This window comes from Mastacembelus armatus, chromosome 24, assembly GCF_900324485.2.
Source record: "Mastacembelus armatus chromosome 24, fMasArm1.2, whole genome shotgun sequence".
Taxonomy (NCBI): Eukaryota; Metazoa; Chordata; class Actinopteri; order Synbranchiformes; family Mastacembelidae; genus Mastacembelus; species Mastacembelus armatus.
The window spans coordinates 19229050-19248914 of record NC_046656.1 but is presented as its reverse complement, the minus strand read 5'-3'; the positions used below and the strand labels follow the sequence as shown (position 1 = coordinate 19248914).

The window sequence follows — 19865 nt, the reverse complement described above, 5'->3', positions numbered from 1 at the left end:
TATTGTTCAATTCTTCTGCTTCTTCTGGTTCCACCTTCTCCGCAAGCATGGCTGCTCCTATGGCTCTCCGGCGAGAGGTGTTGTCTTTGGCAAGGATACTGGCAGGAATCTCACATTTGGTACAGTAACGAACTTTTAACGTTTTTGTTTTGCACGTTTGAGAACCTGACAGTTCTTCAGATTAGGGAAATGAAGCGTGGTTGATCAGCAGACCCCATAGTTTGGCGCAGCAGAGTGAATGTCATTTCTACATGTCTGTTCATGTGCGTTTATTTATTTCCAGGGACCAAGGACTCTGGGCGCCTGTGCAGGTCACAGAAAATGTAATGTTATCAGGTAGGAACAACCTTTTTTTATGGCATAATAAAACTAATAAAATGTTTATTCATAGGTGTCCAAGGCTGCAACATATAGGTCAACGTCTGTCTCTCACATTTAGAGTGTTTTGTCGTTAGTTGATCCATAAACAAGCTGAATGATCCTAAAATCAGTTTGGAGATGCAGTGTTTTTGTTTGTTTGTTTGCCTTGTCAACAACATGCCACATGTTTACATCTGCAACAGTTATAATGTATTTAGTGGTTTTAAACTATAAAGTTTTCTTATTGTCAATTAAATATTTGTGCATGCTGATAATAAATAATAAATAATATGCCAGAAATGTCTTCATCCTTGTCTCTGCAGCTCCCGTCTCCCATTGACATCGTCCTTCCACACAGCGACAGCGTTTTCATCTGCAGCACCATCGGTAACTTATCAGTCTTTATTAATCTCTGTTCTTGTTTAATACATATAAGGAGACCTGTATCACATGCATGTGGTTTCTTCTTTATTGTGTTTCCTTGCAGATCACAGTCGCAGATGAACCTGACACCCTGTTTCAGAAGGTGTCAGTTTTGGTTAAAGGTCATGACAGAGCTGTGTTGGACAGTTATGAGTTCTTCGCCACCACAGCTGCTAAGGAGCTGGGCATCAACATCAGCAAAGTGTGAGTTTTAACAGCCCTAATCTGGCCCTTATGCTTTTTAAAGTATATTCCTAGTGCTGTGATTTTCAATATGTCTTCCTCTGCAACAGGTTTGAACCTAACAAACATATGGAGAGGTTAACTCTCCTGAAATCAGTACACATCTTCAAAAAACACAGAGTCCAGTACGAGATGAGGACGCACTACCGGTGCATTGAGGTGAGCAGTCTAAACCCTTCTGATTTTTTTTTTTTTTTTAGCAGATAAAGGAGCATACAGGACAAAAGTCCTTAGGGTTCTAGACTGAATGACTGACAAAAATTTTTCTTCAGTCTTCACAAGGGTTCATGATGAACAGGTTTAGTTTAAAGTGTCTCTTCTGTTGGTTTGCAGTTGTCTCATTTAACAGGCAGCACAGCACAGGTGTACCTGGAATACATCCAGAGGAACCTTCCCGAAGGTGTAGCCATGGAGGTGACAAAGGTGAGGCACTACCTAATGTCTGATTCTGTACACAGGCGGATTTAACCAGGCCTGTGGACCACGAATGAGGAAATAAATTCACTTCTTCCTGTTTTTTTCTATTTGTGTTGTCAGATTGCCATGGAGAAGGTTCCAGATCACATCCTTGAACCCATGTGGAAGGACCACCCCATTGAGGACAAGCCCAGCCAGTGAATGCAGCGACGAGTTCTGAAAGCTGGTGGTTTATCTCAGACATCAGTGAATAATTGGGAAACCATTAAATATACAGTATTGATTTGTACAGCGTGCTCGTGACGCCCTCCTTATATAACTGAATAGAGACAAACAAAAGAAGACGCAATGGGAGAAAACAATTCTTCATCTGCAGAACTTACATTCATTATATCACCATGTAACACTGTGTATGTACTAAAAATGTTTGTTTTCTCTGGCAAACACTGGGGTCTGTTGTGTGTTTTTTCCAAATAAAAATCTACATCTTTACTTAATTTTGAGTCTAACACATCTTCTGTGTCAATGTGACCATGTTTAACAGCAGCATATTTGTGCCACGTTACAAAAATAAAGCCAGACTCCTCTGACAATAAGTTCGGTCTTCTTGATTAGACTGGAATGATATATTGGCAGTTTTGTTAAAAAGCAGGGTCATTTTTAATGTTGATCGTATTAAGGTGTACAAATATATGAAAATACAATTATGGAAAAACTGTAAACTCAATTAGTTGGTAGAACCTCAGCACCTATAGATTATTTATAAGAACATTTAAAAGATAAACATACTGAAAATACAAGACCTGCACACAAGACTTATTTTTCCCATTTATTGAATAATCATTAGACACAAATTTATGAGGCAAAACATAAATCAGCCTGATTCAGTATTGATTTTCTGTTCAACAGTAAAAACGTCAGGGCTTCTCTATACGTCTTATCATTCAGAGCAGGTTTCCTGGTAAAAGTGGTTGTATTTACTATAATATGTTTTTCTCCCTGGCTCTATGTAAAGACTGTTGTCGCCCACCCCTCCTGTATATACAGTCATACAGGTATACAGGACAGGAAGCAGTTTTTAAACATTTATTTCTGCTGAAATGTTTGACATTTCCAGCTAAACATCACATAATTAGCTCCTGCTTGCTTCTGGCTGACCTGTGTCTATGGCTGCAGGTTTACTGTCTGATTAAAAACTGGCCTCATATGTTTAATCCTTCTCTAGTCATGACCAATAGTGTACCTACTTGACCACGTACCTGCTATGGAAATGTAGGTAGGCATATCTTGGGAACTTTAATACTTGCATGTCAATACCTTAAAATACAGCAAAACAACATTGTGCTTTTGTCATCCAGAGTAAGTGAAGTATGGCCAGTATTTTCCAATCAGCCCTGACAGCTGAGTCAGCAGGAGCAGGATGCTGAACCTGAAGTAGCTAAATGGAATTCAACAATCAATCATTTTGTTATTTATAGACTTACATTTTCCTGCTTCCATTAACACCAGGTGTTTTTCACAAATTAAGCAAAATAATTTCTTTTTTCTGCCACTGAGAGACAAGTACCTTAATCCACAGTCCTGTTTGTCTCACCTAGTTCGGTACGACTCTGCTTGTTTCTTCTTCCACCCTGAAAGAGAGAATCTCACTGCATCAGATCAAGAGGGTTTTGGGGATAAAGACACAAGAGGAGGCTCACCTTTTCAGGGGAAGTGCCAGACCTCAGGCATCACGCCACTGGTGAAGGAGGGGAGAGATGTGAGGGAGGGCCTGGGTTCCTGGGGCCTGGGAGGTTAACTGTACTGTGTGCCCCCCCTTCAGGAGACAACAACAGTCAGTCTGTTATAATCAACCAAAAGGGAAAATCAAAAAGGGGCTGCAGAAACTGTAGAGGCAGCAAAATATAGTGAAAATGGAAAAAGAGAGAAGGGGAGAGTGCAACACCTGTCTGTGGCTCATTTACGGATCTGGACTGATCTGATGAGCACCTGTTGAGGTGTTAACTTCTGTATGACGTATTCTGCAATATCTGTGTTGCTCTAGGAATTAAATGCCTTTTCCTGAAATATTTTCAAATCCTGCTTTGTGCCAGGAGTACAAACATATATACACTGATATGATTGTGCTTTTATTGTGCATCACTTTTGTTTTAACTTTGACTCCTTAGCTCTTTAGAAAACCAGCTAGTGAAACTCAATTAGTTTCCACTTTATTCCAGTTCTCACAAGATGATGTGGTTATATCACAGATTTATGAGCGAATCTGTTTGTATTTCGTAAAATCATCGATTTGATATCCATAACTGTTACGACTCTCTGCCATGAGGTCCTGCAGCTTTATAAACAAGTGCAGGCATGAGAGCTAAACTAAATGGGTATGAAGGAGAAATTGAAATCAGAAAACGAAATTGTGAGAACTATAGGAAGAGAAAACCAGTCCGTGGTCATATCAGAGTGCTTATCCTTTGCAGCTGATGTCCTCCTTTTAGACATGCTACCACTTCAACTGTGACATGAGCATTTTAATGCCTTGGGAGTGGAGCGGTTCTAAGTCCTCGTGTCAAATTTTCATGGTAAGATAAACTAGGACACTTCTTGTGTTTTCTGGTCAGCAATACATCTCAGCCCTCAGCAATCCAAAAGATATGATTCAATAAGATCCACTGATTATGTTGTTTATTAAGGGCTTTTGTTCCTCCACAGAAAATAAAGAAAAGTCTATGTAATTCAATAATTATAAACATCTATACATAAATCAAATGTTCACTTTTAAATATGTGACACTTCCTGCACCACTGTGTACAGCACTAGTTTATGCACTGCAATGCGTTCGCTTTCATTTATTACAGATATGTTGTAAATTATAATGACAACTCTCAGACTGTGAATAAACAAAAAAGAGAAGTTGAGTTTATTGTTAGTTTTATTTTCTCTTCACGACTGCGTCATATGTCTCGACGTTTCTCATAAAACACATTCACAGGTTCACAAACGTTATTTTAATTACAGTGAATAAAGTACTTGTAACACTTCAGAAAACTAAACACAGTAAAGAGTAACTAACTGAAGCAAATACTAATGGAATTTGCTTTCATTTATAAAAGCTAGTGTATATATATATATATATATATATATATATTATCAGTATACTATTCATTTATATTATCTTTTCCTTCTTGTCATTACACAGTAGATTGCTGGAGACAAACATGAATGCTTCAAACAGCAATACTTCTAACTTAAAATAGCTGCACATTAAGGATATAAAATTAAATATTCATGAATACTTGACAAGTGGAATACTTTCTTAGCACTTGCAAAATGTGTAAGTGTTCAACAATATCTGCTGCACTGCTTTAGTGATGTTATAATACATAACTGTTTCCATGTAACAAAGGGAAAGGTTAGGGAGGTGTACTCAACTAGTCAACAGTGGTGCCTGAGGGCCGCTGTGCACTCTTACATTATTTTTGCTCCCTCATCCCCCACCTCAAACATACAATGTCACCCAGTTTTTATTCTTTATTAGGAATCAGGAAGATTTCTTAAGGCTCAGAGGGCGACTCTAACAAGAACCACAAAACATTAAATGAACTTTAACAAGATTTATCTTCCCTTTGAGACCAGCTTTTTCTCAACAATGTCAAATACTTCCTACAGTTCCAACAGTATTTACTAATAGCAGAACCTAAGTATGCCTTTACATTAAGTTGAGAGGCATTTTATGTGTCCTAGGTCGTCATTAATCATTTTCACATTATTTCCTTGCCAGTAGACAATATCGATAACCAGATATTTGGCCACAGAGTATGTCAATAAGATACTCAGACTTTATATAACAGATAATTCACTGCACCACTTTAGGCCCCTTTTACATTAGACAGTGCATGATTATTGTTTTAAGGGGAGGCTGTGTTAAAAGCGTCGGCCACCAGGGGGCCCTGGCCACCTCTGGCCTCTGCCAGGTGGTGGGTGAGGCGGAGGAGAGACTGGTCCATTGTGGTAGCTGTGTAAAAGGATAAAATCAAACATTGGATCCTTGGCTTTGGCCAATAGGGGGCACACTCTGATAAGAGCAGCCATTAAATTATTCTTGTCAGGGATGTCATCCCCTCTCCATTACTTGTGTACCTTTGTAAGGCAAAATACAGTGAAGTGTCTCTTTCAGTTTCATTCTTCCATGCACTGTTTAAGAGTCTGGCTTCTCATAGCTGAACACTAGGAATTATTATTATTTACTAACTGACTTAACATTGTTTGAGTCAACATTTGTGACAGGAAGAAACTATTTTTAAACTAAAGCTGTATTAGTTCCTCTACAAACTGAGAAAGAAAGAGCAAGTTATTAAAGTAAAATCAACCTATAATGAGGCTAAAGAGAAAGGGACAGAAAGGACTGTGCATCTGTGTCACAACCCTCAGTCTTTGTGGTGTAAGCACATCTCAAATGCTTGCCAGACACATTTTAAATCCATTTAGTCATTTTAAAAGTGTTAAAAGTGTGCAAACAAAGTGCAGAGAGTTGTGACTCACACAGCTCAAGTAGGATATTAATACTTAAACAGCTCTTACCCTCTTGGGCCGCAAGGCTGGAAGTGACGTGGAGGTCCAGGGGGCGGGATGCCACGGCCTCGAGGGTGAGGAGGACGCCCTCTGAAACCAGGATGACCATGAGGAGGAGGAGGTGGGGGAGGCCCATGTCTATAGACAAGTAACAATAATACAGTGCACTCACTTTATGTACGTTTTCTGTCACATGAAAACATCATGTAGTGATCAACCTGAACCACTGTCAAAGCAAATGAGTTAATACCCCCCTTACCTGGGGATGGGTGGGAAGGGGCCTCTGAGGTGTGGAGGAGGTGGGGGGTGAGGAGGAGGAGGATGTGGAGGAGGAGGGCGCATACCCATTGGTCCACCCCTACCTCGATGACCTCTAAGGTCTGGGTATGGTCGCATCCTCCCCATTCCTCTGCAAGGAAAAAGCAGAAAATGTGAATTGCCCAGACCAATAAGAGATTAGCCTTTTAAACACACACTACACACAGTACACTCAGTTTCAAATGCAGCTGAACTCAGCAGTCATGCAGTGAACCCTCGCTTTGCGAAGCTGATACTGTTCAGAGGCCTGCTGCTGAACTCTAAAGCACCTCATGGGTGGAAGTCCATTCATGGCTCCATCCTTCATTCGACCCCTCCCATGTCCAGGTGGCCCAAACCCTTTCATCATGCCCCGCCCACCACGCATGCCTCCTCGACTCATCCGACCACCCCGGCCACGACCTTTGGACCCACGACCCCTGAGGAGATTTAAAAAAAAAAAAAAAAAATGCAACTCTGCAAAAGTAGGGATGTAAAACTTTAACTTTAACGCCAATATCCAGAAATCATGCAATGAAACACTGAACTATAAATAGCACCGTTGCATTTGGCAATCTGAGCTTGCCATGATGGCTTTATGTCAAAATATGTCAAGGATATGAGACAGGAAAAAGCTGAATTATAACTGATTTTTAGGAGACAAATGATAAAGTGCCTTTGCTTTTGTTCTACACATTAAAACCATCATGTATCCACAAATATAATACCAGGCTTTGAGAGAAAACAGCCCAGACCTGGTTTTGTTTTCGGTTACAGGTTTCTCATCCTTGGAAGTTTCTGTCATCTTCTCTCCTGTGTCTCCTGTGTCTGCATCCATCTGAAATGATCCAGGCCAGTAATTACATACACAACAATGTTAAAATGGCAATTTATTCAACATCAGTACTTGGTAAAAGTAACATTTAATTTCTTAAACACAAAACAAAAAAGAGCTACCCTAGAACAGACACCTTGCTCAAGAAAAAGACGAATTCTCCAAATGTAAAATATAATATTCAAGCGCTGCAGGAAAGAAAATTAGGACATTTCATCATTTTTTAAAAATGAATTCATGCAGAAGTAAATTGAAAGTTCCTTGTGGCTAAAAGGTAATGAAGCATGATGTGAACAAATTGCAGGCACATTCCCAAAGTTTTATCTCAAACTCTAATCACTAGTAAATCCTTCAGCAAAAGACAAGTGACAACGTATGAAATCAATCATGAAATCAGACTTGGTGACGTTATTTTTCCATGCATTTCAAATGAGAAAAGGTATTTATATATTGATTTTAACAGACATATTACCTTAATCACAGGCCGAACACTGTCAATGAATTCACCGATTCTGATAATACACGTAAGAGCTGCACAAACACCTTTTTAAAATGCCACATAAGTCCCTGTAGAAATAACAGCTTTTATAAACAATTGCATTTTAGCTCTCTCATTGTATTAATCTATTGATTCATAAATGCAGTAAAACGCTTCATTTTCAGTTTTATTGATTTATTCTGCAAAGGACAATGAACTGTCAGTTTAAACACATTTATACACAGTTTTAATTTATGCATGTACTGATGTGGGTATACCTGGACTCTGTATGGACATATGCATCTATATGCTGTGTACTGGATAATATCAGGAGGTAGGATTTTTTATTTTTAGCACATACATTGCTTGGATTATAGTTCCTGTAAACCATGCCATGCAGGACTATCCCACACTTTTTTTATCACTATGATATTTTAAAGTAAAGAAGCCTGCACGTCATGGAAACATTTTTATACTGATCCTGAGGGGTGTCTGGAGCTATATGAGCTCTTAAATATTTATCTAGATCCAGCACAGAGGCCCTGTGGAGAAAATAAACCTCAGGTCTCTAAAAATACCACTTAATACGGTTTTTTCACATTTTTATTAATGGGTCTGGACTAATTCCTGGAATTAGCATCGCAGAGCAAACGTGACACACACCGTAATGTGTCCACAACAGTTTCTTTGTTGTAAACAGTCTTCAAACAAACACTCAACGTTAGCAGAACCAATCTGATCAATACACATAAATCAATAACAGGCATGTTTAGGTCGTGTTTGAAAGGGGCGTTCCTGTGGTTTCAAACGCTTCGTTGAAATGGAGAATTGATGACTTACTTCAGTCGGTGGTGCAGGCGAGGTAGATTCAGAAGGTGCTATGATTTTCCTACTCGCTAATAAAAATAAAAAAATATATTAGAAAAATTAAAAAAAAATGTACAAAAATTCCTGCTGCTTCTTTAGCTTTTGAAATGGCGGCTTGACGTCGGACTACATACATCCCAGGTTGGGATTTCTTTGTGAGGAACACGTTATGTGAAAGACACGCCCACCGGGGAGAATTCTGGTGTTTGATTGGTCGGTTAGTGCTGTCACTCAGGCTGAGCTCTGTCTTCTGGTGTTCTGATTGGAGGAATCGCCTGACGCACGTACCAATTGGATGAGGATGGTTCATTAATTAACTGGGCCACAAGTTCAACACAGAACACACATTTATTATAGATAAACAAACAACATGCGTCTGATTTAACAGTCTAACACACTCCTGATAGTTTAGAATGGGCGATGTGAAGAATCAGACAGATTTTCCACCAACAGGAAACATTGTTTAGGTTTCAGACACTATTTCATGCAGCTAATTCTAAAACATACCACAAGTACAAAAACAGTATTGAGTATAATGAGGTCTCTAGACATTTTTTTTTATCAGTGAAGCTGAAATTCAAGACCCCATTTACATCTCAATACACTGACTTCATATTTCCAACAGAGGCAGCCTCATATATTAAAAAAATAATTGCCAAGTGCCCTCAAAATAATATTTACATCATGCGAAGGGCAGAAAGAGAAGGGAAACTAATAGATGGAATTTAATTATTAAGTTATCTCGCTGCATTACTTATCAGAGATACTAACCTAAGCAACTAATCAAAAGAGCGGATCATGGTAAACCTGGTGCGTAAAAGTGGTCCATTTTGTGTCCATTACGTGCGGCTCAGGATGTCCGAGAGCTTGTTGATGTATTCAATGGTGTATTTGAGGGTTTGGATCTTGGTCATGGGTTGGCCCTTCTTGCTGTAGTCCGGCGGCAGGTAGTCACGGAGCTGATGTAGAGCTTCTGCCAGACACCTCATGCGCATCTTCTCCCTCTCGCTGGCCTTTACGCGTCTTTTGGTGGACATCTTGGGCTTGCTCTGCCTCTGCGCTCTTGGGGCCGTCTTGCATCCCGGGAAGCCAAAAGAGAAATCCTTGATCTCCTGATGGCCGCTAGAGTAGCACATCTCCGGTGAAGAGCACATGGAGTCCATGATGAACTCTGGGGAGGTGGGCTGAAGGGACTCCTGATCTTCTCCCAAACTTCCCTCATGGCTCTTCCAGTCAGACAGTATTTTGGCTGTCGTAACATCCAGGTCCATGTTAGAAATATCCCGGGACTTCCAGACCCTCCTGCAGTTAGGGTGGCATTCAGGGCAGATTCTGTGAAGGTGGTTTTTTGCCAAAGCGTTTTTATACAGAAGCAGATCTCCGGAGCTTTATGGGTTCACAGCTCAGGCGAAAAAAAAAAAAAGTTCAAAGAAAATGTGAAGTGCCAAAATGTGTTCGTTATCACTGGGGTGTGAATAGGGCTAAATAGACGGATAATGTGATAGAAAGAAAAATAATTAGATTCACTTTGTGGGAAATTACTCTTTAAAGTCTGCAAGACGACAATTATCAGTTTGATGTGATCTGTCAGATGAAGGATTGAGATCTTCGCACCTCACTGGAAAGTGCGTGTGTCTCAGCCAGAAAAACATAGAGGCAAAATAATTAGTACTTATTACAAGTGGCCTTACACATACAGCTAATCTAACAATACAGTGGGCTATATCAGAGTACCCAAAAGAACCAGAGGCAACAACAATGGTTCTCCAGTGTAGTTAATCTCAAAATCCTCTTTCCCTTTAAATGTGAACACACCTTCCCACTTTCCACTTGGAGTAATGCTGCTTGTTTTACCTCTGATGAGTTTTCTTACCACGTGGAAATATCCTCAGCAGGAAAACTACCCCAGGCCAACACTAATGTTGATGTGCTCTGGGAAACAGGTTGTAATGGCCAATCTGTCAGCGCTTGTTTTAAGAAAACTAAGAGCCAGCATAAGTTGTTATTTGGGCAGAGGATGCAGCTGTCACCAAGCTCCTGCCAGACCTTTCATGTCTGGGAAGGTGTGTAAGGCCTCACTCGTGATCAAGGGGAGCAACACTGGTGGGCTGTAAAACCAGGGGCTCAGCTTCAGCAGCTCTGTGAAGTGACATTGAGCTTGTCAAACGGGAGAAACGGAGCACATTTGGTGATATTAAATGGCATTTAATACCTAAAGCTGTGCTAATCCACATAACTCTGACCTGATTTGCATAAACACTGTGTCAAGGCTAACACAGGTACAATGAAATATTCTTAAAGCGTTTATTTATTTAAAGAATTTCATGTTTTGTGCACCAAAAAATATTGAATGACACATCTTTAATAAGAACATCTGTGCATTTAATAAAAGCAGCTGTTTCCACTCACTTGTTACAGGTTGAGGCTTGGTCTTTTATTTTCATGATGAATTATTCAGAAAATAGTGATCACAGTTTTCTAAAGCCCTACATTTATCTTTTTTCTGATCAACTGCCTAAAACCTAAGGACATTCACTTTATTACGTTAAGAGTGGAACAAAAGAAATTCTCCATACTTGCTTCAATGATTATTGGGTTATCAACAAAGCCGCTGACTAATCTTCAACGCATTAATCAACTAGTTGTTGCAGCTCTACTGTACAAAGACAGTAAATGGGCTTTGTGTAAGAAACTATTTTACTAACTTTAATAAATGTTCACATTTATTCATGTTCCTGTCCCTCATCCTGCTCACTTCAGGAATTTCAGCCTCAGTCTTTCTGCCAGTGGCAGTGGACTCTCACTACAAATCACTGAATCATCACTGTCCAACACAGTCACAGGTGATGCTGGACTCTGAAGGAACACGTCCCCGTCTGCAGAAGCTGGTGAGACCTCCTGGCATTTGCTTTTAGTCGATGCAGTTGTGTTATGAGATTGTGGTCCTAACGGTTGAGGTAGTTTGGTCGGTTTAAGTCCAGAAACCGGTTTCAGGGCAAAGTCTGCACCCTTGATCTTTTTTAAGGGCTTGGTATTAGCTTTTATTTGAGGTCTAAACTGCTGGTTCTCCGTGTCACTGTCCTCGCTGGACGAACACAGACTTATACAAACACTCTTCTTGTTGGTCTGCTGCACATCCTGACCTCGACCTGGGTCAGAGTGGCACCTCTGTGGTGGGACAGCAGACGATGAAATAACTGTCCTGAAAATTTCATATTTCTGAAATGGCTTTTGGGGGTCATTACGTTTGTTCTTTGTGTTATTGTCTTTATCCTGAACTACAGGTATTAATGTCTGTTTTGAAGTGTTATTTTCTGTTCCTGTCTTATTTGTTATATATGAACTTTTGCTAACATCAGATTCCTTTGCTGTGAATTTACTGTCCTTTCTGCCCTCAGTGGAGATCTGTGTGTTGGGTTCTGAGTCTGAGTTATGAGAAGACATTTGTATAGGAGAGGCTAACTCATAGCTTAATTGTTTTAAAACCACATTATGGTCTACCTTCCCCTGGCTGATAGCTTTGGCTGTATTCCTCATGAGCAGCCTGTCCCTTAGAGGACACTCTGTGTAACACAGTTCGGCAGCAGATCTGGAGCCTGCTTCTTTGTCGTCACTTGAGGTTTTCTGCTTGGTGTTTTCACTGTCTGTGGTTTTATCTTGCCCGGGGTCTGTGGTGTGATTTGTTGCTGTCTGTGGAGGTGGAGAGGACGTGAAGGATGAAATATCCCAGTCAATATCACTCAGGTGGAGAGCATCAATAACAGCAGAGACAGATGGCGAAGAAACAGCCTCAGATTCTGAAGGACACAAAGGAGTGCTGGGGCAAACACCCAGACTGCTTTGGACTTCTTCTGCCATCTGATGCCGTTTATGGTTCCCTGGTGTTTCTAAAACCACCACTTCTGCTTTTTCTGTGTCTGAAATCACAGGGAGCAGAGCTTGTGGTTGAGTGGCAGCATCTGCTGAAGAGGAGCTCCCAAGGATCATCTGAGCCAAGAGGTCGGAAATACTATCGGAAACATCAGACGGCTTCTCTTGTTTACCCTTTGGTTTCTTTTCTGCAAAGGAAAGTAAGACAGAAATGTCAAAAGTTTAACGGTTTTAGACCCTCAGATATTATCTTGATGACTTCATAGTTACTCTGAACACAGCTGCTCTGGAATCTCTTCAATTTCCGTGACTAGTTTTTCTACATGTGAGGAATTGGAGCTCTACAGCATTGATAACCACCCTCAACCTGCATAAAGTAACAGTGAAGCTTGTGAGACAGACACCTCTCAGCATCAAAGCCTTTGGTGTGAATTAACTGAGCTGCCAAACTACATTTTCAGGTGTTAGAGCTGCTGTAATAGACTTGAAAAACAAGTCAAAGCTCCAGGTGGCTTTGATCAGGACAGCCTTGTCAGCATAGTGTGGGAAGTCTTCAAGCCTGACACGTCTGTGGAGGGGGTTGGCATTTTTGAAGTGAAAAATTATTGACATTTACAGTCAGATATGGTTAACTATGAACTGCAGTACTATACATGTTTTGTGCATTTCTTTAAGAGTATTTTATAAAGTATTGCCTTACTCTTGGTCTTGTTCTCTGCAGCCAGAGCTTTGTCTCTCAGGTAGCTCTCCACCACCTCTGGGAAGGCCACACGAAACAGAGACTCCTCCTCTACTGTCCTCACCTCATGTTGATTCTCTGCAGGATGATCCTCAGGAAACACATAATGTCCTGCAGGGAAAAAAAACCAAAGCATCATGTACAGGCCAAATATGTGCTCAGTAATTTAATACATTAGGAAGCTCATGGAGTTGTGCTGTAATTATGGCCCTGAAGAACGACACCAGCCCTGGGAGGCATTTGCAGATATTACAATTCAAAATGTCATAACAGCTGACAGGAAACATATTATTTGGATTTATCTTGAGGAAACCTCAAGTTTTATAGCACATGATTTGCAGGTGCACTACAACTCCAGCAGACAAAGAGAGTTGACAGATTTTAGGCGTCTTATTCAATAATGGAATTAAAACAACTTACTTGATAACACATAGACATGAAATTAAGAAGATATATGCAATGAGCTAACATAACTGGTGGACTCCATTACACATCTACATTTATCCCAAATCAGCCAAATTTCCTAGGGCAGATATCTGCCTCTAACTTTGGACATAAGACAGAGGACTACAGTTTACAGTAAAGGACTTTCCATAAAATCACATAACAATCCATGTTGTCATTATAAACAAGTGACTTCAAGTAAGAGTGACTTTATAATAATGAGTAATAAAGGGAATTCAGCAGATGCTGCAGACTCATGACCAGTCCCAACTCTTTAGTTGTATTAAAACTGCTTCTTTTCCATGATCCATCCATCATGCACATGGAGAATTTGTTGATTGAGACTTTCTCAGTCATGTCAGGGGAGCTTGTTAGTCAAGTGGACTTTGATATGACAGATTTCTCAGCCTGGGGAGGAAGTCAGTTTAGCACCTAGTGGCTGTTGTGACCGATCTGTCACCTGTGAAGCCCACCTCACAGCCACTCACTATCAGACAACCCGGTGACGAGCACCCTGCACCCCAACTTCCTCTTAATGCAGCAGTCATGTCACTCAACCCAGCGGATGTTTCCTTACTGTGAGGTTAAAAAGGCCGGTGCTTATCAAATAGATGTCATACAAAAATACTGATCTTTGTTGAAGGTAAGTGAAAATAAATGTTTTGACAAGATTTAAACTGACCTGGAGTGCTCCAGATGACTTCGAAGCAAGCAACACCATTCCTCACTCTTGGTTTCAATATCCTTTGATGGGAAAAATAGAATAGTAGACATGTGTAATCACTTCCTACAACACCAGCATCATCTCTGACATTTTTTGGTTGTCAAAAAATATATAAAATCAAAATTGTAGGCGCACCGGAGAGGCCTGATTTGAGAGGACATCTCCTTTCCATATTTCCTGTTCATCAACTCTGTGTAGGTCATCAAGACTAAAACCTTTTCACTGGTGTAGTGCTTCGGCCACTCCATCTTGTCATAGGCAAAATTCTGAGAAACACAGCACAAAGTGTCACACACAGCTCACTGAGCAGATCACTGAACAAATCATTTAAATAAAGGCAGCACCTGCATCAACTGCATGTTGGGCTGTCTCCTTTTGAAATGACACACAGGCTTGTCCTTGGTGATCAGAAACTCACTAATAATCTGCAAAAAGCAATTCAAGTGTTAAAAACATACATGTTATAAAACAACAGCATACGAACAACACAGGTGAAAACAGCTGTACCTCTGTGAAAGGGAACTGTGGACTTGCCAATGTCTTTCTGAAAAAGGAATGAAACACACAAAACACAGAAAGAAAGCAAACCAAGTTGTTTTTGTTTAAAAATGCCTCCATGACATGTGCACTAATCGTTTCACTAAGAAGCATCTGCCTGTGGATGACCTCTATGTTCTTGATTTCTATGTTCCATCTTTCATTTGCATTTAACTTCACAGAAAGTCACATACTTTCTGATATTTGCCTCACAAGACGAGGCCTGGCGGGTCTTTTCGTAGTGGTGCCAGTCACAGGGACACTGGTAATCAAAGTCCTGAGGCTGACAGAAACGTTTACTGTCACAGAGCACACATCCACCACGCTCATGTACCTTCGCTGAGCCTGAAAACAAGAGGAGATGAATCAGGATAAATAGGAGGAGAAAAACATCTGTGAATTACAGGGAACATATAACACACTGCTACAACTTGGGCGTGAAGTCAGAGACATGTTCAGATTAAACATCTCTCACATAAGGGTATATTTTAACACAGCAGGTACAATGGATTTAAATCAGCCATGTGTGAGGCAGAGAGCACCCTCCTTTGCTTTTCACTTCTTATCAGGTTCAGAGTTAAAGGCGGGGCCCCACTCACCAGGATGTCGACATACGTGGCAGTGAGGAACCTTCTTTACAACCACCTCAGACACACCTGCATTATCCTCCTTCCACTGGGTGAACCTGAGGTGACCACAGAAAAGTTAAACGTGCAGCATCACAACATATTGTCAAGAAAGTCATGACTGGATTTTGTTTCCTACCTCTGTAGAAGTGTTTGTCCTTTCAGTGTCTGGATAAGTTTAATAGCTTGCTCTTTACCAACACCTGGGATTCCCTTACAGATGCATGGAAATGTACAGTTAACGTCAGTTATTCACGCTTTTGATTTGGATGGTTATATTCCTAAGATTTCTCCCTACCTTAGGAATATAATCACAGCCAAGGAGGATGGCCAGACCAACGAGGTTCTCTCTGCACAGATGCAACTCTGTTTGTACTTTAGATGTCCGGTAACAGTCGACCTGAGGGTCCTGCAGAATAAAGAGAGCAATAAAAATACACAGGTAAGTTAGAAATAGCCCTCCCTCACATGCTAAAATCCTAGAGTTAGGTCTTTAGTCAAATGTTATTTTCAATCCTGATTCATCTTTTAAAACAAATGAAAAATGCCCTGCAGCCTTATATTTGCAAAAAAAGGAAAATCAACCATTTATTCCCATGAACATTTTGTATTTTTACTTCAATACTAAAATAAAAACTGTAATAATGAAGATATTAGAAGTTGTTCTCAAATAGACTATGAGAAACCAAACTGAATGAATAAAAATACTTACACTTGTACTGTGCAAAATAAAAAATCCAATTAAAAATACAAATAGGTATTAAAATAAACTGTTGAGGAAAAACACTGTATAACAGTAAGTAGAACTACTTTATATAAGTTTTATGCAATGACGATCAAAAACACTGAATTTAGAGTCACCAATCAACCTGACATACATGTTTTTGGACTGTGGGAGGAAACCAGAGTACCTGGAGAAAACCCACACAAGCACAGGGAGAACATACAAACTCCACACAGAAAGGCCCCTGATGGGTTTCAGACCAGGAACCTTCTTGCTGTGAGGCAACAGTGCTAACCACTCATCCACCATGCTGCCCAGCAGTAAATCATATTTAATCAAACTCCAGTCCAGTGACCTGGGTACACTTTTTAATTACATACTTTACTGTTCATATTGAAGTTCCTGTAGACCGTCCGGGCCCCATACAAGAACGCATCTCCATCATTGGTGATGCACCCGTCCACCAGGCCCTGGGAGTCCAAATAAGCACACATGGCCTCAGCCTCTCCGGCAGCCGTCACCCACGGAACACCCAGGTAGTCCAGCATTTCTGCACACTGAAAAGGGTGTGTTTAAAACCACATTGATTTATTTCTTGGCTGCCTATGTTGGGGGGTGCACAGTGTTGCAGGACCAACCAACCTCCCTCAGCACAGCCCTGAAGCGCCCCCTGCTGGTGTTTGTTGTGCACCTGGGGGCAGCAGCCTTTCTGAACCCTCCAAATCTCGCTTCTGTCCTCTTGCTCATGGTTTCTGCTTTAAGCTTCGGTGCTTCTCCCTCCATGACAAAGACGAGCTTAACCCCCATCAGTGTGAGGGCTGACACCCTGAAGAACAGATTCCTGCACACACCAGAGCGCATGCGCTATAGAAATATCTACAGGTTATCAGTAATCAAACAAAAGCAGATATGTTACCTCAGATGGGGCTTGGTGACTCTGCCCATCATTGCTTGGACGTGCTGGGCCTCGCACACCCACAAACTCAGGTCGACCGCCAGCGTCTTTCCGCTCAAACTGTACAGCGGCACCGACTCACGAACCGGTTCGACGATAGACCACAGGTCCTGAACACCCATAGCGACCTGTCCAAAGCTTTAGAAAGGTTCAAGAGGTGGAAAATGTGTAGGAAACGTCGCCAACTTACGACCCAGCACAAAACAAAACTCATCCAGCCGCAGGTTTCAAACACTGGCGCCGTTGGGCCGCGTCCCACTTCGCTGGACGCGTCCTGTAAAAAGCTGCTGTATTGTCGTATCGCTGAAAAGAAAGTTGACTGTGGGTATAAAATAACTAAAACTCGACATAATAACGTCTATTCAGTAAATACACCTTTATTTACTCAACCGACATGCTCATAAATAAACGGGAGGGAAGTAAAGTTGCTGCTTTAGCGAAATTGAACGACGCCCGCCATTTTAAATGACACGTCATATTCAAGCGCCTGCGAATGCTTGTTGCTATGGATACGAGGTTCTTGTTTACAGACTGAGGACTGAATTTTTGGGTCCTCGCTTTGTTTTAGCAATGAACCCAAAGGTTCGTATAGAAATCGTCGGCTTAATTAAAGACCGTAATCTCCATGTTGCCAGAAGTATTGCCGAGGTGAACCAGTACTTTATTTATTTTGTCTCAGAGCTGTAGTTTAATGTGATTCATATGTTTTGTATGTCTATAGTTACAGCTATATACAGGCACTGGTTTCCACCTGAACTTTACCAGCACCCTATATTTTGACTCTACACAACAGGGACTAAAGCAGAAGTTTCCTGAGGCATTCATGGATCCAAAAACTCAACCCCTCCTCGAACTGGACTGGCACTCTTACCTGTGCAACAAGAAAAGAGTAAGTGGTCACAAATAGAGTAGCTATGCCTATAGTGGAATATAGGAAAATACAGAAAACACACCAACACAACCATATAATATACTGTACTTTGACATGTTGCTTATTCTGAAATGCTGAATCACACCACATCCGTAATCCAAAACCTGTGATTCAAGGAGCTGCGTGGTGAAGTGTGGCAGTACTCCAGCAGCCTGATGTGCTTTCTCAACGGCCTTTTTCTGGGGAACGAGAAGGAGCTTGCCAGCTGGGCCAAGAAGCACTGGGGCTTTGCTTTCAGTCGCCCGCAGGCTTTCTATATGGCTGTCACTGAGGACTGCTACACCAAACACCTCCAGAAAACTGGGGCAAGTCAACACCACATTAAGATAACACATGGAGGTAACAAATGTGGGTCCATAATAGGTTCATGTTGCTTCTGTGGTGTCTTTGGCATCTACACATTTTTAACACATACTTTATTCATTGATATGCAACTTTTTAGGTTAGTTTGCAGTCAAGTCATTCATACAGCTGAATATTACTACTCTTAAACATCAATTATTTGTGAGTTTTTCTCAGATATAATTTCTACAATAAATAAAACAAATAAACAACCTTTCTTTCGTTAAAGCATCGGTTTGTCTTCATGGATGTGGATATAGCAGGAGAAGCAGCAGGGAGGTTGTTGTTTGAGGTGAGCTAATGTATTTACATACACAGCACCATCTCTGAGGCTTTTCAAATCTGCCTTTATATTTTCTAGACTTATTGTCTTTTCCCTCCTCAGCTGTTCTCAGATGTGTGTCCAAAGACATCAAAGAACTTTGAGGCTCTGTGCACAGGAGAGCGGGGAGTGTCACCGAGCGGCCTCCCTCTCTGCTACAAGGGCTCTCTGTTTCATCGTGTGGTGCCCAGTGGCTGGGTGCAAGGAGGAGGTAGGGTCCTCAGTGGCTCGTAAAAACAAAAGTGCAACAAAAATACATAATCTGGTTTGTATAGTCATCTTTGTATGGCATATATACTGTAAATCCTAGATGAAGATGGTAATTTGGACACAGATTTTAACTTGTATCTTGGTCAGATCTTAAAGATGATAATGTTTTTTAACATAAATACATGAGAGGCCATCATATCCACTCATACCAACCATAGCTTAGGTCAGGAATGCACCTAAATTTTTGCACAAAATGTCATGAATTTGAGGAGGTGAATGAAAAATATCTTGTAATATGATTTTCTGCAGTGTCACCGTGGTCTAGTCATCTGTTTCTCAATTTTGCAGATATTTCTCTGGAAAGTAAAGGCAATGGAGGCGAGTCCATCTATGGACCAACTTTTGAAGGTACGGCCTCTCCCATGAGAATGTAGTGTGCAAAGCTGTATATTAGTTGGTAACTTGAACATGTGTCTTTTTCCCCTTTAGATGAGAGTTTTGCTGTTTCCCATTCTAAGCGAGGCATTTTAGGAATGGCCAATAAGGGTTCCCACACAAATGGATCCCAGTTCTACATCACTCTGCAGCCAACACTCTGGATGGACAGGGCCTATGTTGCTTTTGGGTTTGTATAACTACAGAATTATGATTGTCTAATAATTGTCTATAATCTCATAGTTGTTTTAAAATTTGTCTTTTTTATTATAGACAAGTGGTTGAAGGTGTTGACGTCCTCAGGAGATTAGAAGAGGCCCCCACTTGCAATGAAAGACCCAAATATGAATGTAAAATTACAGACTGTGGGGTATTAAAGCTATAGCTCCTGAGCATTTGTTATCGCTGCCTTTTTTAAATATGATTTCAATCTTTGTGATGTAGTAAAATAAACATAAGATACATGTTACACCTGCATCTACATCAACATATACATACATATACACATACACATACAAACTTA

General features: G+C 40.8%; 5 protein-coding genes across 11 annotated transcripts; 2 read left to right on the top strand and 3 right to left on the bottom strand.

Annotated features, from left to right (window-relative positions):
• Positions 1–24: 24 nt before the first annotated feature.
• On the top strand, positions 25–1923 carry mrps10 (mitochondrial ribosomal protein S10). Its single transcript, XM_026318822.1, has 7 exons — positions 25–119; positions 284–336; positions 684–747; positions 848–987; positions 1077–1185; positions 1360–1449; positions 1564–1923. Exons 1-7 carry the CDS (start codon positions 48–50, stop codon positions 1642–1644), a joined length of 609 nt encoding a protein of 202 aa, XP_026174607.1. The 5' UTR covers positions 25–47; the 3' UTR covers positions 1645–1923.
• A 354-nt stretch (positions 1924–2277) lies between these two features.
• Positions 2278–8618, bottom strand: LOC113136886 (basic proline-rich protein). 7 transcript variants are annotated; one of them, XR_003296305.1, is made up of 8 exons: positions 8457–8618; positions 7059–7157; positions 6594–6743; positions 6266–6415; positions 6016–6144; positions 3144–3283; positions 3011–3074; positions 2278–2881 (listed from the first exon to the last, which is right to left on the bottom strand). XR_003296305.1 is itself a non-coding variant. In XM_026317998.1 (7 exons), exons 3-7 carry the CDS (start codon positions 7139–7141, stop codon positions 5359–5361), a joined length of 603 nt encoding a protein of 200 aa, XP_026173783.1. In that variant the 5' UTR covers positions 7611–7705; positions 8457–8618; the 3' UTR covers positions 3292–5358. The 7 variants fall into 7 exon arrangements, 5 of the variants coding, with proteins under 5 accessions (XP_026173784.1, XP_026173783.1, XP_026173779.1 ...); XR_003296304.1 differs by having other exon boundaries at positions 2278–3074; XM_026317998.1 differs by lacking the exons at positions 2278–2881; positions 3011–3074; positions 3144–3283 and adding exons at positions 3292–5449; positions 7611–7705 and having other exon boundaries at positions 7059–7141.
• A 704-nt stretch (positions 8619–9322) lies between these two features.
• Positions 9323–9775, bottom strand: msgn1 (mesogenin 1). The gene has a single exon (XM_026319143.1). The coding sequence runs from the start codon at positions 9752–9754 to the stop codon at positions 9323–9325; it is 432 nt and encodes a 143-aa protein (XP_026174928.1). The 5' UTR covers positions 9755–9775.
• Positions 9776–10827: 1052 nt separating this feature from the next.
• Positions 10828–17544, bottom strand: gen1 (GEN1 Holliday junction 5' flap endonuclease). Its single transcript, XM_026317975.2, has 13 exons — positions 17064–17544; positions 16790–16988; positions 16528–16704; positions 15722–15832; positions 15563–15636; positions 15397–15482; positions 14992–15142; positions 14768–14804; positions 14605–14685; positions 14396–14526; positions 14219–14280; positions 13054–13203; positions 10828–12541 (listed from the first exon to the last, which is right to left on the bottom strand). Exons 1-13 carry the CDS (start codon positions 17222–17224, stop codon positions 11235–11237), a joined length of 2727 nt encoding a protein of 908 aa, XP_026173760.1. The 5' UTR covers positions 17225–17544; the 3' UTR covers positions 10828–11234.
• Positions 17545–17614: 70 nt separating this feature from the next.
• On the top strand, positions 17615–19727 carry ppil6 (peptidylprolyl isomerase (cyclophilin)-like 6). Its single transcript, XM_026318899.1, has 8 exons — positions 17615–17750; positions 17896–17991; positions 18150–18338; positions 18605–18667; positions 18761–18908; positions 19256–19315; positions 19397–19532; positions 19616–19727. Exons 1-8 carry the CDS (start codon positions 17673–17675, stop codon positions 19725–19727), a joined length of 882 nt encoding a protein of 293 aa, XP_026174684.1. The 5' UTR covers positions 17615–17672.
• The last annotated feature ends 138 nt before the right edge of the window (positions 19728–19865 follow it).

Bases quoted from the DNA above. Each gene is read 5' to 3' on its own strand.
- LOC113136886 (XM_026317998.1), bottom strand. From the start codon at position 7,141: ATGGATGCAGACACAGGAGACACAGGAGAGAAGATGACAGAAACTTCC. The intron at 6,416-6,593 runs GTGCTTTAGAGT...TTTTCCTTGCAG, and splicing joins AATGGACTTCCACCCATGAG to AGGAATGGGGAGGATGCGAC. The intron at 6,145-6,265 runs GTAAGGGGGGTA...ACTTGTCTATAG, and splicing joins CCCTTCCCACCCATCCCCAG to ACATGGGCCTCCCCCACCTC.
- ppil6 (XM_026318899.1), top strand. From the start codon at position 17,673: ATGAACCCAAAGGTTCGTATAGAAATCGTCGGCTTAATTAAAGACCGT. The intron at 18,668-18,760 runs GTGAGCTAATGT...TTCCCTCCTCAG, and splicing joins CAGGGAGGTTGTTGTTTGAG to CTGTTCTCAGATGTGTGTCC. The intron at 19,316-19,396 runs GTACGGCCTCTC...TTTCCCCTTTAG, and splicing joins CTATGGACCAACTTTTGAAG to ATGAGAGTTTTGCTGTTTCC.
- mrps10 (XM_026318822.1), top strand. From the start codon at position 48: ATGGCTGCTCCTATGGCTCTCCGGCGAGAGGTGTTGTCTTTGGCAAGG. The intron at 1,186-1,359 runs GTGAGCAGTCTA...GTTGGTTTGCAG, and splicing joins CGCACTACCGGTGCATTGAG to TTGTCTCATTTAACAGGCAG. The intron at 1,450-1,563 runs GTGAGGCACTAC...TTGTGTTGTCAG, and splicing joins TAGCCATGGAGGTGACAAAG to ATTGCCATGGAGAAGGTTCC.
- msgn1 (XM_026319143.1), bottom strand. From the start codon at position 9,754: ATGGACCTGGATGTTACGACAGCCAAAATACTGTCTGACTGGAAGAGC.
- gen1 (XM_026317975.2), bottom strand. From the start codon at position 17,224: ATGGGTGTTCAGGACCTGTGGTCTATCGTCGAACCGGTTCGTGAGTCG. The intron at 16,705-16,789 runs GTTGGTTGGTCC...CACCCTTTTCAG, and splicing joins TCAGGGCTGTGCTGAGGGAG to TGTGCAGAAATGCTGGACTA. The intron at 12,542-13,053 runs GTAAGGCAATAC...TTTCCTTTGCAG, and splicing joins TGCAGAGAACAAGACCAAGA to AAAAGAAACCAAAGGGTAAA.